This window comes from Colobus angolensis, unplaced genomic scaffold (genome assembly GCF_000951035.1).
Source record: "Colobus angolensis palliatus isolate OR3802 unplaced genomic scaffold, Cang.pa_1.0 Scaffold63, whole genome shotgun sequence".
NCBI classification, from domain to species: domain Eukaryota; kingdom Metazoa; phylum Chordata; class Mammalia; order Primates; family Cercopithecidae; genus Colobus; species Colobus angolensis.
Genome location: NW_012119932.1, coordinates 2,143,553 through 2,158,478, shown reverse-complemented (window position 1 = coordinate 2,158,478; position 14,926 = coordinate 2,143,553). Strand labels below are relative to the sequence as shown.

General features: G+C 40.9%; 1 protein-coding gene across 6 annotated transcripts in view; it reads left to right on the top strand.

The window, feature by feature from the left end:
- Nucleotides 1-14,926, top strand: part of KIAA1217 (KIAA1217 ortholog) — an 865,191-nt gene that overhangs the window by 756,196 nt on the left and 94,069 nt on the right. For 5 of the 6 annotated variants that reach the window (XM_011963834.1, XM_011963832.1, XM_011963833.1 and 2 more), the window contains one exon: nt 1,608-1,701. In XM_011963834.1, the coding sequence (XP_011819224.1) occupies nt 1,608-1,701 (94 nt within the window). Of the gene's footprint in view, nt 1-1,607; nt 1,702-11,733; nt 12,066-14,926 lie in introns of those variants that run through there. The other variant, XM_011963836.1, reaches the window with a different exon arrangement.

Below are 14,926 nucleotides of genomic sequence, written 5' to 3'. Positions count from 1 at the left end.
AAAAAAAAAAAAAGACAAAAAAAAAGTATCATGTAGATTTCAACTGAAGACAGTGACTTTAATCATCTAAATTCAGAGACAAATTTCATTGCACATCCTTCAGTGTTTCTGAAGTGCGAGCATATTTGCTAAACAGTTGCCTATTTCATCATCGTGTTAGGCTCCTCATATTTTCCTTAGGGAGATGCTATGGAGAGTTCAGGTCAGAATATTGTGTTGTAAATATTGCCACAGTAAATGCAACCCCGGCCTTTACTGTTGGTTCATCTCAGATGAGTATGTTTCTAAAGTCATGATAAACCAACCTCAAGCATTTTAAATACCTCCAGAATCACAGTCTTTTTCATGGCTCCTGTGAGGTTTTCTATTTTTTCATGTCCTCGCCTGTGACTCCTTCCTCTGGCCCAATGGTGAGCCCCTTAGTGGATCCCCACACCCTGCCTCTGTGAGTCTCCCCTTCGTAGTCACTCAGCCCCCTTTAATAACAAGGGCTGCTGGTTCCCCCTCAAGCCGACTTCTAACAAGCTACTGGAGAAACTTTGCAAGCTTGGGCTAGTCATTGCTTCAAAGCAATTACTGGCGGATATTTAAAGAAGAGAAACAAGACTAGTCCAGGAATCCTCCACTTCAGTTAAAACAGAAACACAAGCCAGTAATCCCAGTGGTTGGGTCAGCCTACTAAATGAGGCTGCACCTGGAGGGGAGGAATTCATCCTCCTGCACACATTTCTCTGAGCTAGCCCAGCCGGCATTGGAAGGGATCGCAGTGTAGACAGAGCCAAAAGGGCCTTGGGTGGCCCTTTTGCTGATGAAAGCTGAACATGGAGGGAGAGGAACTTCATAGATATTCATGTGCTCTTCAATAATTTTAAGGTAGGCTCTGACCCTGTCTTTTGCTATGTTATGACACCTTGGCTCTAAGAGCTGGGTTCGGAGAAAAAAGAAGAACTTATCTGCTGCTATTTCTTCACATCCAGCAATTCAATTTGTACGTAGAAAAACTATTTTTCTAACCCACTATGGAAGGGGAAAAGGCATAGTAAAAATATTAGATTTTTGTGATACTGTTTCTTTTTTTTTTTTTCTGGACTCCAGATACCTTTTCTTTCAGTTGCCGAAAGTGTTTGAAGGCAAAAAAAAAAAAGAAAAGAAAAGAAAATCTTCTTTCATGTGCATTCATTAGATAAGCAGCAAACCAGGTGTTTGGGAAAAGTAAATAATTAAATATTTAAATATTAACCAAATCTCTTTGAATGTATTGTAAATATTGGAACTTTATTGTTTTATTTTAAAACCTTAACTTTCCATACTCGGCATCTTGAAAGAAAGTTCATGCTACCCAATGTTTATGGGTGGGGAGCTATCCTGGAGGAATGATACTTTCCTGAGGAACAAGAAAAGGAGAGAAAAGCTGAAGTCATTTTTCTTCTTCTTTTCCTTATTTATAATTGCCTATTTTGTGGTCACATAGCTTTTGACCGGCGTATTGTAGATAGCCTTTGGATTGTGTGTTCATGTTTTTTACCTGATCTTTAAGGGCAGGCTAAGGAAATGGCCAAAGTCAGGCTTCTTTCATCTGCCATAGTTATTGATGTTTTTGATTCCAGGAACATTCAAGACAGATCACTCCTCAAAGTGTACAACAAGGATCCTGCACATGCATTTAATCACACACCAAAAACTATGAATGGAGACCTGAGGGTAAGTGTTTCTGTCCTATTTTTAATTTTATTCAGTGGGTCAAAGCATCCTTCCTCTTGCTTGTACTCCTGATGTAATCATACTCTACAGCTGAGTTTTGGGGGGGTTCTCCACACTCATCTCATCTAGTGGATCGTTATTTGTTCTTGGTAGAGAAGTAAGATTTCCTGGTTATTTAGGGCAAAGGGATTAAAATAAGGCCGGGCACATCCTAATTTATCTTTAAGCAAGGATTTATGTCCTTACTTTAAATAAATTCTGAAAATCTTCCTATCAAAGGGTCCCTGGTCCATAATATGTTAACCGGCTCAGAAGATCTCTTGCATTTTTTTCCTCCAATTAAAGGAAACCTAACATACAAACAGGCAGACAGCAAGGTGCACAATTGCATGGAAAATCTATTTATTTTCTTACATGAGCTCTTCCAAGTCCTAACATTCTAATACAATTTCTCACCTTCTAATTCAGGAGCTACCCTGGAAGAATTTTGTTGTTGTGCTGTCTTAAATATTATCAAATCCTCTCTGAACCATGTTGAGGGCATAATACAAAAATCTGCATGATTTGGGAACTAAAATTCTCTAGATTTAGATTGTCTCAGGAGATTATCTGAACATTCAAAGCACACAGGAATGTTTTGAAGAAAAAAAAAAATAAGGAGAAACTGAAAAGGCAGATTTTAAAATCACATTAATGCAGGTCCACTAGAAAGGGATTGAGTTTCTAAAAATAATGCTACATTCCTCTGTAGCAAAACTGGGAGGTAAAAAGATTAGCTTCTCAGCTGCGCACCCCCTACACACACACACACACACACACACATACACACATTTGGAAGACACTGTGCCATTTTTTCTCATCTTTTCTACAGATTAGCACTTGGCTGGATGTTCGTTTAACTAGAAAAAAAATAAATGATTACCTTTTATTGCCCAAGAAACCCAGACACTGTTCTGTCTTGGAGTTGCAGTGTTGTTCCTGAGTGAGGCTGTCTCTGCCTCCTGATAGCACATATTAGTTTCCGGTTGCTGCTGTAATAAATTAGGACAAATTCAGTGGCTTAAAACAACACAGATTTACTGTCTTACAGTTCTAGAGTCTGTAGACTGAAAATCTCTCTGGTCTGACATAAGGGGTCACCAACAGTTATGCATTCTTTTCCGGAAGCCTTAGGGAGAATCTTTTCTTTTCTTTCCCAACTTCTAGAGGTCACTGATATTTCTTGATTTGCTGTCCTCTTCCTCCATCTTCAAACCCAGCAAGATAGCTTCCCTTTGATCCTGCTTCCGTGGTCCGTAGGTAGGTACCAGAGCTGCTGGCACCTACCTACGTCCACTTTTAAGGACACTTTAAGGACCGTGAGCCTACCCAATCCTCCAGAAAAAGCTCCCTATTTCAAGGTCAGCTGACTGGCAACCTTGACTCTCCCTTTTCCGTATAACCTGATGTAGTCACAGGTTGAGGGGACTAGAATGCAGACATCTTTCAGGGACCACCAACCATTCTGCTTTCCATGTGGGGTAAGTTTAGAACCAGAAAAGAAGCCAGGAGATCTAGCTGAAAGTGCTGGGAGAAGGTCTGTGTCCTTCTGGACTAGAATACGAATGACGACATTGTGGGATCAGAGCCTACACTTCTGGAGGGAAGGGCCTCTCACGTACTCAGCTGCTGTTATTTTTGTGTCAGAAATGATGTGTGACTTGAATTGAAAGCTGTGTTGCTACTTCAGAAATTCTAGGATTTTGAGGTTTATTTCTCCGGTTATACTTTATGTGTAAACCGGAGCCACATGGAGACAGATTGAGTCATGCCAGTCGTGAAGCATGGACTAAATATTACAGCACCATTTGCCTTTTCTTACTCTGTTATTCTCTTTCTCGGAGACATTCATCAATGTCTTTACTCTTAGAATATCTTTATTTTTTGATATGTCTAGCTTTCACACTGGAGTTCCATGGTGCTGAGAGTTCTGTTCCTGTCACACAGAGCCATTTCCACACAGGTGCCCCAGAATCGCCTCTGATAATCTTGTTTGTGGCTGGAAGGACACCTGTTTTAACCCTCCAGAAGCTCTGGTACCTGCTTAAGGACCATCAGTGAGGACTGAGAGAATCAAAAATTGACCGTATGAACAAAGCCGATCAGAATGCAGAACATGTGCTATGGCTTTCTGCAGAGTGGTTCTGTTCTTACTTGAAGATGAAATCCTGCTGATCACTTTTTCTGGGTTACCCAGAGCCTACTTTAAGCTCTCATTTTGTGTGTGTGGGAAACTCAATCGTTGTCCCCAAATGAAGGGACAGTAAATGTTTACCATCTAACCAACAGAAAAGCTTTTGTGTTTCAATGTGGATTACTTAGAAATGAGAAATAGAAAGCGGTTTCAAAGCCAGCTAGGTGTGATCATGCCTGCAGTTCGCAACTTGGTTTCTGTTCACAGATTGCAGACACTAAAAGGCATGGAATTCAGCTGCCCTCACCTTTTGGCTCTGCAGGTTGGAATTTTTTTTCCTTTTTTGATGAATGTGGCTGCATTGCCATTAAAGGGCAGGAAGCTTTGTTGAACCCTGCCTCTGGAGCCCAGCTGCACAACCAGCTGCCCACGGTGGAGAACAGAAACAGGGAACAGAGCAAGGATCAATTGTTGTAGACTAAACCACGCTGCGGGTTAGGGAACTCCATCCTCCCGTATGTTTGCAATGTGAGTATGGCCATGAAGGAATTCGATGCTAACTGCTCACACAAGTCAGTCACTGCAGTCCTGCCCCTGATGTCATTAGACCTCATTCCCCAGCCTCCAGAGACAGCCTGGCACAGACCTCCCAGCTGCCTGCTTATGACCAATAAACATGCATGTCATGAAAAACATCGGTTGGAATAAGCAGAGGGGCAACAGTAGTCACACCAGAACTCCTCAGGGGTTTCGGAGACTTTCCTTAAACAATGAATGTAATATCTTGCCTTTGAAAGAAAAGAAAATGTAAAACTCTCCATCTAAAACAGTCTTCCCAGAGCGGTTTCATGATTGGAAATGTGTTTCTCAGGAAGCGTGCTGGACTAGGCCTCAGAGTGTGCGTGAAATGCTGCTTCGTGGGGAAAATGTGTATCTAGATTTTCATCTAGCATCTAGCTGAGCGTTTTTGAGGCTAGTCTGTCTAAGGAGACTTGTGGTTCTCGGCTGGAACTCAGCACACCTGGCTCCTGTTTCTCTGCGCACCACCCTGATCTAATTTAATTGCATGGCTTTTGTTTCCTTACATCAGATAGGAGCTTTGATAATTCAGTTCCCAAGGGACTGAGCTCACCATATGGAACAGGCCCTTTTGCAAAATTTATATATGTCCTCACAGGGTTTTAAATTCACAAATGCACCACTCGAAGATGGAACCATTCCATTTCATGACTCTCAAAAAGTACACGTTTTTCCATACCACCTGTTTGTTGAAGGAACTGGACAATTCTCCTGCTTTGAGGGTGACTTGCTAGTCACCAAACCTGGTGGCTTTTTCATAGTGTAGGGGCTTCTCCACCTTCTTGTGTGCTTTAAGACAACTTTCCAAGACTCTCTGCTCTCATCATTTAATACTCTCCCTCTTCTCTGCTTCCTCTAATTTCTCTTGCATGTCTTTGATTTTTACTTGCATATAGACAATTGCCAGATTGGCCCTACTTCTTAAATTATTCCCTAATACCCAAGGTAATTGCTGCCTCCCACTCCTCTTCTACTGACCTTTGTATTTGATACCAGTGAGTGGTCTCCTTAGAAATCATTGGTCTCCATGGCACTGCTGTGTCTAAATTCCTTGTCTGCATTCACAGACACCTCAGCCTCCTTCATTCCCTAACTCTTCTTCCTCTTGCCTGTGTTCAAGCGGCTTCTCTAGTTTGGGGTTTATTTGTTTTGTTTTTATAAATTTGCTCTTTTTTATCTGAACCTTTGCACTTGTGATTCTTATCTTACCACTCGTTTGACTATTACATCGATGCGGATGACCCATGAAGCCATATCCCTAGCTCTGCCATCTCTAGAATTCAAGACCCAAATGTTCAGCTTCTAAGTGTCTTCACATGGAGATGATTTCCATGGTTTCCAATGCATTCTGTAGAAGAAAAAATTCCTAATCTTTCTCCCACTCAAGTCTTTATCCTTCTTGATTACCTTTTGAAGAATGGAGGGGTTATGATGGGGTGTGTGTTTGTGTGTGCACATGCACGTGTGCCTGTGTGTGTATGCATGCATATTTTGGGGAATGTGGAAGAAGGGATGTAAAACATTGAATTGTCAATGATTCTTCTCTTGCCTGACCTTTGTTCTTCCAACGCATTCACCTGGTCACCAGAGCTCATCCACTCCCCTCTGCAAGGTCTCTAACAGATGAACCTTCTGCCACTGCCCGTACCAGTATTCTTACAATAGCTAACCTATTTGAGCATTTATTAAGCACTTTTGTGGGAATTTTTTTTTTTTTTTTTGAGAGGGAGTCTCGCTGTGCCATCCAGGCTGGAGTGCGGTGGTGTGATCTTGGCTCATTGCGACCTTTGCCTCCTGGGTTCAAGCAATTCTCCCACCTCAGCCTACTGAGTAGCTGGGATTACAGGCATGTGCCACCATGCCCAGCTAATTTTGTATTTGTTTTAGTAGAGACGGGGTTTCTCCATGTTGGTCAGGCTGGTCTCAAACTCCTGACTTCAGGTGATCCGTCTGCCTCGGCCTCCCAAAGTGCTGGGATTAGAGGCGTGGACTACCACGCCTGGTCAGTAATTTTAATTATTTAATCCTCAAGATAAACTTTTGAGACGGGTCTTGGTATAAGTCCCCCTATTTACAGATGATGAGACAGCTCCTTGTGTTAAGAGATTTTCCCAAGGCCACACAGCCAGAGTAGCAGAGCAGAGATTTAAACCCAGGCACTGTGGCTGCTAAAATTACAACCTTCATTATTGATCTACTGAACGACCTAACAGTTCTTATTTCCCACATCTCATTCTCCTGTTTTCTTTCTCCAAGTGTCTCAAATTCACTCTCCCTCTCTACATATCTGCCTTTCAAAATTCTACTCATCTAACATATTCCAGGACAGTTGTCTAATTCCTTCAGCAAATTGCTGGCATGAAAAAAAAAGTGTGGGAGGGAGCGCAGTTAAGTTTCTCGGGGGCCTTCTGTACCATAACAAAATGTGGCCTGTGCACCATCTTCAGATTTTGAGAAGAACAAAGCAACTGTAAAAGACATCTTTAAAACTATTTAGGAAATTTGAACATGTGTTAGGAATCAGGAGATATTAAGGGATAGCTGGTAATTCTATTAGGCATAATAATAGGTTAGTGGTTATGTTTTAAAAGATGGAACATACTAAAGTATTTACAGGTTAAATGACATGACAAATGGGACTTGCTTTAAAATACTGCAGCAAACCAAGAAACGAAAAGGTGGAAGTAGATGAAACAATATTGGTAAAATGTTGAAAAATGTCAAAGCTGGATGATGCGGGTACCTTTTGTTGTTTTCTCTACTTTTTGTGTTTGAAAATTTTCATAATCTGTTTGGTTTTGTTTTTCTTTGTTTTGTTTTTGAGACAGAGTCTTGCTCTGTTACCAGGCTGGAGTGCAGTGGCGCGATCTCAGCTCACCGCAACCTCCGCTTCCTGGATTCAAGCAATTCTCCTCTCTTAGCCACCTGAGTATCTGGGATTACAGGTGCACACCACCGCTCCTGGCAAAGTTTTGTAGTTTTTACTAGAGACGGGGTTTCACCATGTTGGCCAGGCTGGTGTCGAACTCCTGACCTCAGGTGATCCACCTGCCTCGGCCTCCTAAAGTGATAGGATTACAGGTGTGAGCCACCATGCCCAGCCCATAATAAAATCTTTTACAAAATAATAAAAACTTGTTTTTAGAGCCCCAATAAAAGACTACCTACTCCAGGAAGCTTTCGCTAATGCCGTCAGAATTCATCTTTCCCTTTTGGGGGCCTGTTGCACATTTGCATTGTGTTATAATCATTTAAATGTGTGTTCATCCAAAAGACTGTACACTCTTCAAAGGCACAAGCCATATTATGAGATGGGTCATCTTCACATCCCTCCGAAAACCGGTCATGGCATCTTAACCCCTGGTGAGTGCAGAGTAAACACACTTGTTAAACAGGAGGCACTGAGTGTCCTACTGATGGTCCTACAAATGCCATATTTTTCATTTTCTGTCATTAATGAGGACCCACTGTAAAAATCTCTCTCTGTTCTCATCACCAGAAATAGTTGTGCTTCTCCTGGTTTATTTTTATCATATGGACACTTTGAATCTTGTAAGTGATCATTTTCCCTCTTTGTGTTGCTACTCTAAAGCTTAGAATTAAATTTGTGGCCCACCCACAGCAAGGGTGCAGGCATTTGTGGCGTGTGTTTTGTGTGTTGGCTTCATTCCTGGACTCTCTTTTTAATTTTCCTACTTTCATCTTCCTTTTGTTGCACATTCCACTTTGACTTCTTTTTTCTGTAAAACTGTAAAAATGTATAGGGACTCTATTAATTTCTTGGTGCAATCTATCAGGATATAACTAGTGTTCATTCTCTCCCATCGTTGTTCTAGATAGAAGATAGCAAACCTTTTTGTGTCTGCTGAGTAGGCAATGTGTTAAGTACTTTACATATTATTTAAATTAGTCAGTAACTCTGCAAAGTGGGTATATGGACTTCATTTTCACAGGTGATAAGACTGAAGCAAAAGAGGTCTTTCCCAAGGTCACACATCTGATCAGTATCAGACCCTGGATTTGAACTTCTTTCTGCTCCTTTATACAGAGCCCACAGACTCCCTTCCTTGATATTTCCATTTAAGTTTTGCAATTTTGAAATGATGTTCCTACTAAGACTTCAGAATACACAAACTATCCTTTATTAACATTTGTTTCATTTCTTAATTTCATTGTGCATCTATTTCATGGTATCTTTTTATATTTAATTTTGCTTCATTCTCTCCTCTTCTGAGCATACTATATAAGATATCCATAAAAATAAAAAACAGGGAAAGAAGGGAGTGATTTGCCCATTTAGTATGTGTGTCTGCAGTGGCCACCAAACTCAGAGCACTTTTTCTCACAGGGCAGTGTTCTGGTTGAGAAGAAGGGTTTGGGATTCAGGGATTATCAAGTCATCCCATGGTAACAAAAGAGTCCCACAGAAATGGAAGTTTCAGAAAACATGCCTAGCTGAATATCTATTTAGAGATTGTTCTTGACCTAGCCGTAATATCCCCTTCACTCATGCAATGACAGTGGTATCACTAACATTCCTGATGTGCTTACTCTGTGCCAGTCACCATACTGAGAAATTTGCTTGTATTTACTGCCATTTGATTTTTACAGCTATACAATCTGAGAGGAGTTCTTATTCTCCTCCTGTTTCAGAAGTGGAAGCTGAGACTTAGACAGGTCAGTGTACTTGCTCAAAGCTACCCAGCTAAAGAGAAGTGGAGCTGAATTTAGAGCCAGGCAGGCCAACTCTAGAATTGGCCTTTGTAATCACGCCTGTGGTCACTACCGTCCTTTCTTTCCCACCACTGTCTTCATCAGCACGTCCATGAGTCATCGCCACATGTCCATGGGCCACACATTTCTGAAGACCTAATCCAGAAGCCACTCTCTTCATCAAGCCTCTCTCACTCTTCTCTTTCCAAACTGTCCCTTCTCGAAACTTCCATAGAACTTCACCTCCCTGCCCTGCTGTCTTTGTGCACTCCCCTTTTCCTGCCTGCACTGAGTTATTGATGCATGTTTCTTTTTTTTTTCCTTTCACCATTTTATTCTTTTTCTTATGAATGATGTATTTATTTATTTATTTATTTATTATTATACTTTAAGTTCTAGCGTACATGTACACAATGTGCAGGTTTGTTACATATGTATACATGTGCCATGTTGGTGTGCTGCACCCATTAACTCATCATTTACCTTAGGTATATCTCCTAATGCTATCCCTCCTGCCTCTCCCACCACCCCATGACAAGCCCTGGTGTGTGATGTTCCCCACCCTGTGTCCATTATTCAATTCCCACCTATGAGTGAGAACACGTGGTGTTGGTTTTCTGTCCACGCATCTTAAGTGTCTTTCAGCTCTAAGCTTCTCTGGGACAGGGTCTCCATTTCATTCATCTTCATACTCCCTATGGCTCTCTCGGACAGTGCCCTGCCCTGAGTAGATTCTTATTAAATACCTGGATAGAAAAAGATACTTACTTCAGCCCTTTTCTATCACCAACTTTCAGTTAGTTAGTGCCTTATCTACTAAGGGCAATACAATGATTTGTAAAGGTACATGTTTGAGGCTTATAGCACATTACCTAATTCATCCCAGTATTGGCCACTGACACAAATGAGAAATAAGAATGTCTGCCTTTCCTCAGTCCATCGGTGTAATTTGATAGAAGTTAATAACCCTGGACTGAGCGCGGTGGCTCACACCTGTAATCGCAGCACTTTGGAAGGCTGAGGCAGGCAGATCACAAGGTCAAGAGATCGAGACCATCCTGGTCAACATGATGAAACCCTGTCTCTACTAAAAATACAAAAATTAACTGGGCTTGGTGGTGCATGCCTGTAGTCCCAGCTACTCGGGAGGCTGAGGCAGGAGAATTGCTTGAACCCAGGAGGCGGAGATTGCAGTGAGCCGAGATCACACCACTGTACTCCAGCCTGGTGACACAGTGAGACTCCATCTCAAAAAAACAAACAAAAAAAAAGTTAATAACCTAAAGTTTAAGAATAACAATAAAGAAAAAACTTCTTTGTCAGATTAAAATAAGTGTTCATCAGAAATACACACTCATCTAACCTTGTTTGTGGCGGGGAGGGGCTGGATTTTTCAGGAGTTAAATTCACCTGTGGTAGAAAGTAAGCTAAATCCGTAAATAACAAATCTAAATAAGATAGATCTGATTTTGCTGTGTTTATAATTCACTAGGATAAATCTTGCTTTTATTTTGCTTTATTTTTATTTTATTTTGAAGACAGGGTCTTGCTCTGTCACCCAGATTGGAGTGCAGTGGCACAATCATGGCTCACTGCACCCTCAGGCTCCCTGGCTCAAGTGATCCTCCCTGCTCAGCCTCCTGATTAGCTGGAACTACAGGCCCACACCACCACACTTGGCTGATTTTCTAAATTCTTTGTAGAGACAGAGTCTCCCTGTGTTGCCCAGGCTGGCTTTGAACTCCTGGGCTCCAGGGATCCTCCCTCCATGGCCTTCCAAAGTGCTGGGATTATAGGCATGAGCCACTGTGCCTGGCCCCTTGCTTTTAGATTGAGTTGATAGTCAGTATTTCAAATATCTCTAAACTTATAACGTAAGGGTGATGACTTTAGAACAGTTAACCTAACTTCATTACTGTAAGCGTTTACTTATTCACTCAATCAGCCCTAGTGAGTCAGATCCATCCTCTGGTCTCAGCTCTCATGCAAGATCCTGAAGATATATTGGCAAAAAGCAATAATGATACGGACAAGAATCAATTAACTCAATAATCAATAATGATACGGACGTCTATAATTTTTCACATCAGTTCAAGCTAGATGAAATCCTTGCCTGTGTTCTATAATTCACTGGAGTTAACACTGTGGAACTCATTTATGAGTGATATACGTAATGATATCTTTTTTATACTGTTCTTTTCTGGGAGGCAAAAAAGATGTTTCTGTTATGATTGATAAGGAAGGACTCTTACGGAAATGATTAGCTAGGCAAACACATTTGAATACAGTGGCTATCCAGAACATGGGAGGTATTTTCTTGCTCCTTCTCTGCTTCCGGTTATAAAGTCTTATTTTTCAAGAAGCACAAAAAGGTAATATATGCACATCTGATATGCAACTTCCAAGTGATACAAATCTCATCTTTCCTGCTGCGTAGCTGCTTGCTTTTCCTTGTACTATTTTTTTTTTTATTTTTTGTCATTGAGAGGTTATGACAACATGAGCCATATTGTATTTATAAACATCACGTGTTTCCTTGATATGGCTTGCAGTTTCTGCCAGACAGAACACATGGAAGAAACATTTCTCGTTAGCTCAGCATTGGTTTTAGTTATGCTGATTTCCGGGACAGGAAAAATGCCTTCCTACTCAGAATTAACTTTCATAGAGTAGAAACAAAACCTCTGAATGTCCGTGAAATAGTTTTAACAAGAGTGGATACTGCTCCTTTAAACCACATATTTTGACTAAAAGCTTCCTTCTGTAAAAAACCCAAGGCTTGCATTTAGTCACCATGAAGACAGGCAAAGCTGAAAGCATTGGAGAGAGGGGTGGTTTCGAGGTCTCTGTGAGTCTAGAAAGTTTCTTCTAGAAAAGAAAGGCTCACGGAAAATGTAAGGTAAGAACTGTGCCTTTATGATAAGATATTATCTTTAGAATTTTTTTTTTCATGCTCTGGCACATTTATCTTTCATTAACTTGTCTTCTGTATTCAAGTTCAATGCAATAGGAAATTGGAATTTTAGGTTTTATTTTAACTTCTTGCACACTGCTTAGAAGAAAACCTCTCTTTGTTATTGACATTATTCTGTTTTCTTTTGAAATCCACTTAAATTAAACTGGGCTGTCTTCAATCTATAAATCTTGTGGTCTTGTTTCTGGCTAACCTTATAATTTGGAAAAGGATTTAAAATGCCAACATAGTTTGCTTTTACAGGTCTTGCTGATTTATGTGCTCTGTGACAATTTTCAGTGTTTTCATGAAGATGTTGACTTACATACAGTGTCTGAGGCAAAGTCGATCATTTGAAGGCATGGTACAAACGAGGAGGGAAATTCATATGCGTCTTTTAACATTCCAGGGAAAAATTATTTGGTATTTTGTTCTTGTGAAAATCACTTTAAATTGTAAAATAAAATAGCCTTTATTCTGGTCTTGAAAATAATTTAAAGAAATAGCAATTTAATCTGTATGAAATCACATTTAAAACTTCTACAGTTTTTAAATAGCAAGCTTGATATAACAAGTTTATATCAGGTTTAGTGATTGCCTGAGAAAGTCTTTGGCAGAAATCATGTTTACTTGAGATAACTGTTCTGTCAACTCTTACAATAATTCAGTCACAATATTTTTGCATTGATTTCCTTTAAAGGAATTTAATAGGACCAATGTCCTTTTAAATTAGTCTGTTTCCTTTCAAAAGTACATGTGTTCATGAATTTGCTTATTCATATTTCTGTGGGTATCTTTATCCCAGTTTACAGATGAGTTAATATACATGAGAAGTTGTTATCCAATGTGGTTTACATAATATCTATTATTTTATTTAGTCATCATCATAACCCTATGGAATAGGTACTATTACACCCATTTTAAGTCTGGAAAACCAAGGCTTAGAGAGGAACAAGATCAAAATTACACACTTGTAAGTAGCAGAGCTGGGATTTAAATCCAAGCTGTCTTCCTTGTTTTTAAGTCCTGAACAGCACAGCCTTAATAGTAGCTGAGAGCTTCAGGTCTAATGTTTATGCAGCTTCAGGATAAACTATTTTGTATTTTTCTGGAATTTTATTTTATTTTAGATCTGTAGCATCCAAAACCTAGTATCACACTGGTTGTTTATCCAGGGACCTGGTTACAACTTACTCAGAGCATAATGAAAACAGTAAACATCAGATAGTGTAGAGATAGAGAAAAGCACTTTGGATAAACCACTCTTTCCTCTTTACTACACGGACCTTTCCTGTTTTCTTCTTTGCTTCATGTGCTGTGTTGCTCATAAAAAAGGTTTCCATAGGACAGAGCAGGGAGCTTGTTTGGGAGCTTGATTTGGCAGCTAGAAAGTATCTTTGAATGGAGACTGGCTAACTGTGCCTGCCCACTGCCCTTCAGTCTGCTGGCAGAACTCTCAGGAGGGGGCCGGGAAGAATGTTAAGGCTGAAGGTGGAGGGTTCTGAAGTTAAGGCAGCTGGCTCAGCTGCCTGAGAGCCCAAACTTCACCTTCAACATTGCTCTTCCCACCTCCTCCTGAAGAGTGAGACATGAACACAGCAGCAAAAATATCCTGGTGATTTGTGATGCAAAGTAATTACTGCTAACAGCATCAACAGGGGATGCAGCTGCTCCCAACACAGGCTTCAGGATCAAGGCTTCCAGCCCCAGTTCAGCCTGAAATCCAGGACTGGCTACACAACCAACGCAACTCCAAGCTGATTGGAGCAGAACCTTCCTTCTCCCCAGCAGGTACTAGGGTTAGCTCCCAAAGAGTTCTGAGTCGTTGCTGGCTGGAGTACACATGAGAGGTTTTTGCCACATCCCTCTGCCCTTTGATATCCAAACCGCATCCCTTTTCTTTGCTCTTATAAGTATAGGTGTTGGCGGGAATTGCCTTTGACTGGGGATATATGTCCTTGCATTTTCAAGTTGCATCCCTTGTACCTGCGTATTTTTCAGTTGCTGGGGTTTTGTTTTCCTGTGTTCTTTGTGGGTGCTCAGCAAGGCATCCCAGACCATACTAGGCTGTTCTCTACCACATCAGCCTAGGCTCCCTGGGTCCCAGATCCTACCCCTGAGAGGGCTTCCAGGGGACCGTTTTTCTCTTGATGCTTTTTCCAACATTTCTCAAATGAGCATGTGTTACTTTTATATAAATTTGGGGGTAGAGAGAATAACACGCTAATCTTTTAAAAAGAAAAAAGTGCTTTTAAGATACATTTTGCCTACTGGTAACACATTTTCTTCTGTCCCACTTTTTCTTATGGAGCAGGTGATCTCTGCTTACTTGTGATTTGCAGAAGTCACAGATACTCTGTCTGCTTTTGAGGAACTAGAGCTGGCTACCGCAGATTTGTAATTGAGAAGACAAACCTGACCTGCATCACCAGTGCTCCCTCAAGAAACAGCCCTGAAACTAATAATAATTTTTTAAAAGACACTTAATGGGTACAGAAAAATCATTTAGAAAGAATGAATGAGACCTAGTATTTGCTAGCAAAACAGAATGCCTATAGTCAAAAATAATTTAATTGCACATTTTAAAATAACTAAAAGAGTATAACTGCCAGGCGATGTGGCTCACACCTGTAATCCCAGCACTTTGGGAGGCCGAGGCGGGCGGATCACAAGGTCAGGAGATCTAGACCATCTTGGGTAATGTGGTGAAACCCCGTCCCTACTAAAACTACAAAAAAAAATTAGCCGGGCAAGGTAGCGGGCGCCTGTAGTCCCGGCTACTCCGGAGGCTGAGGCAGGAGAATGGC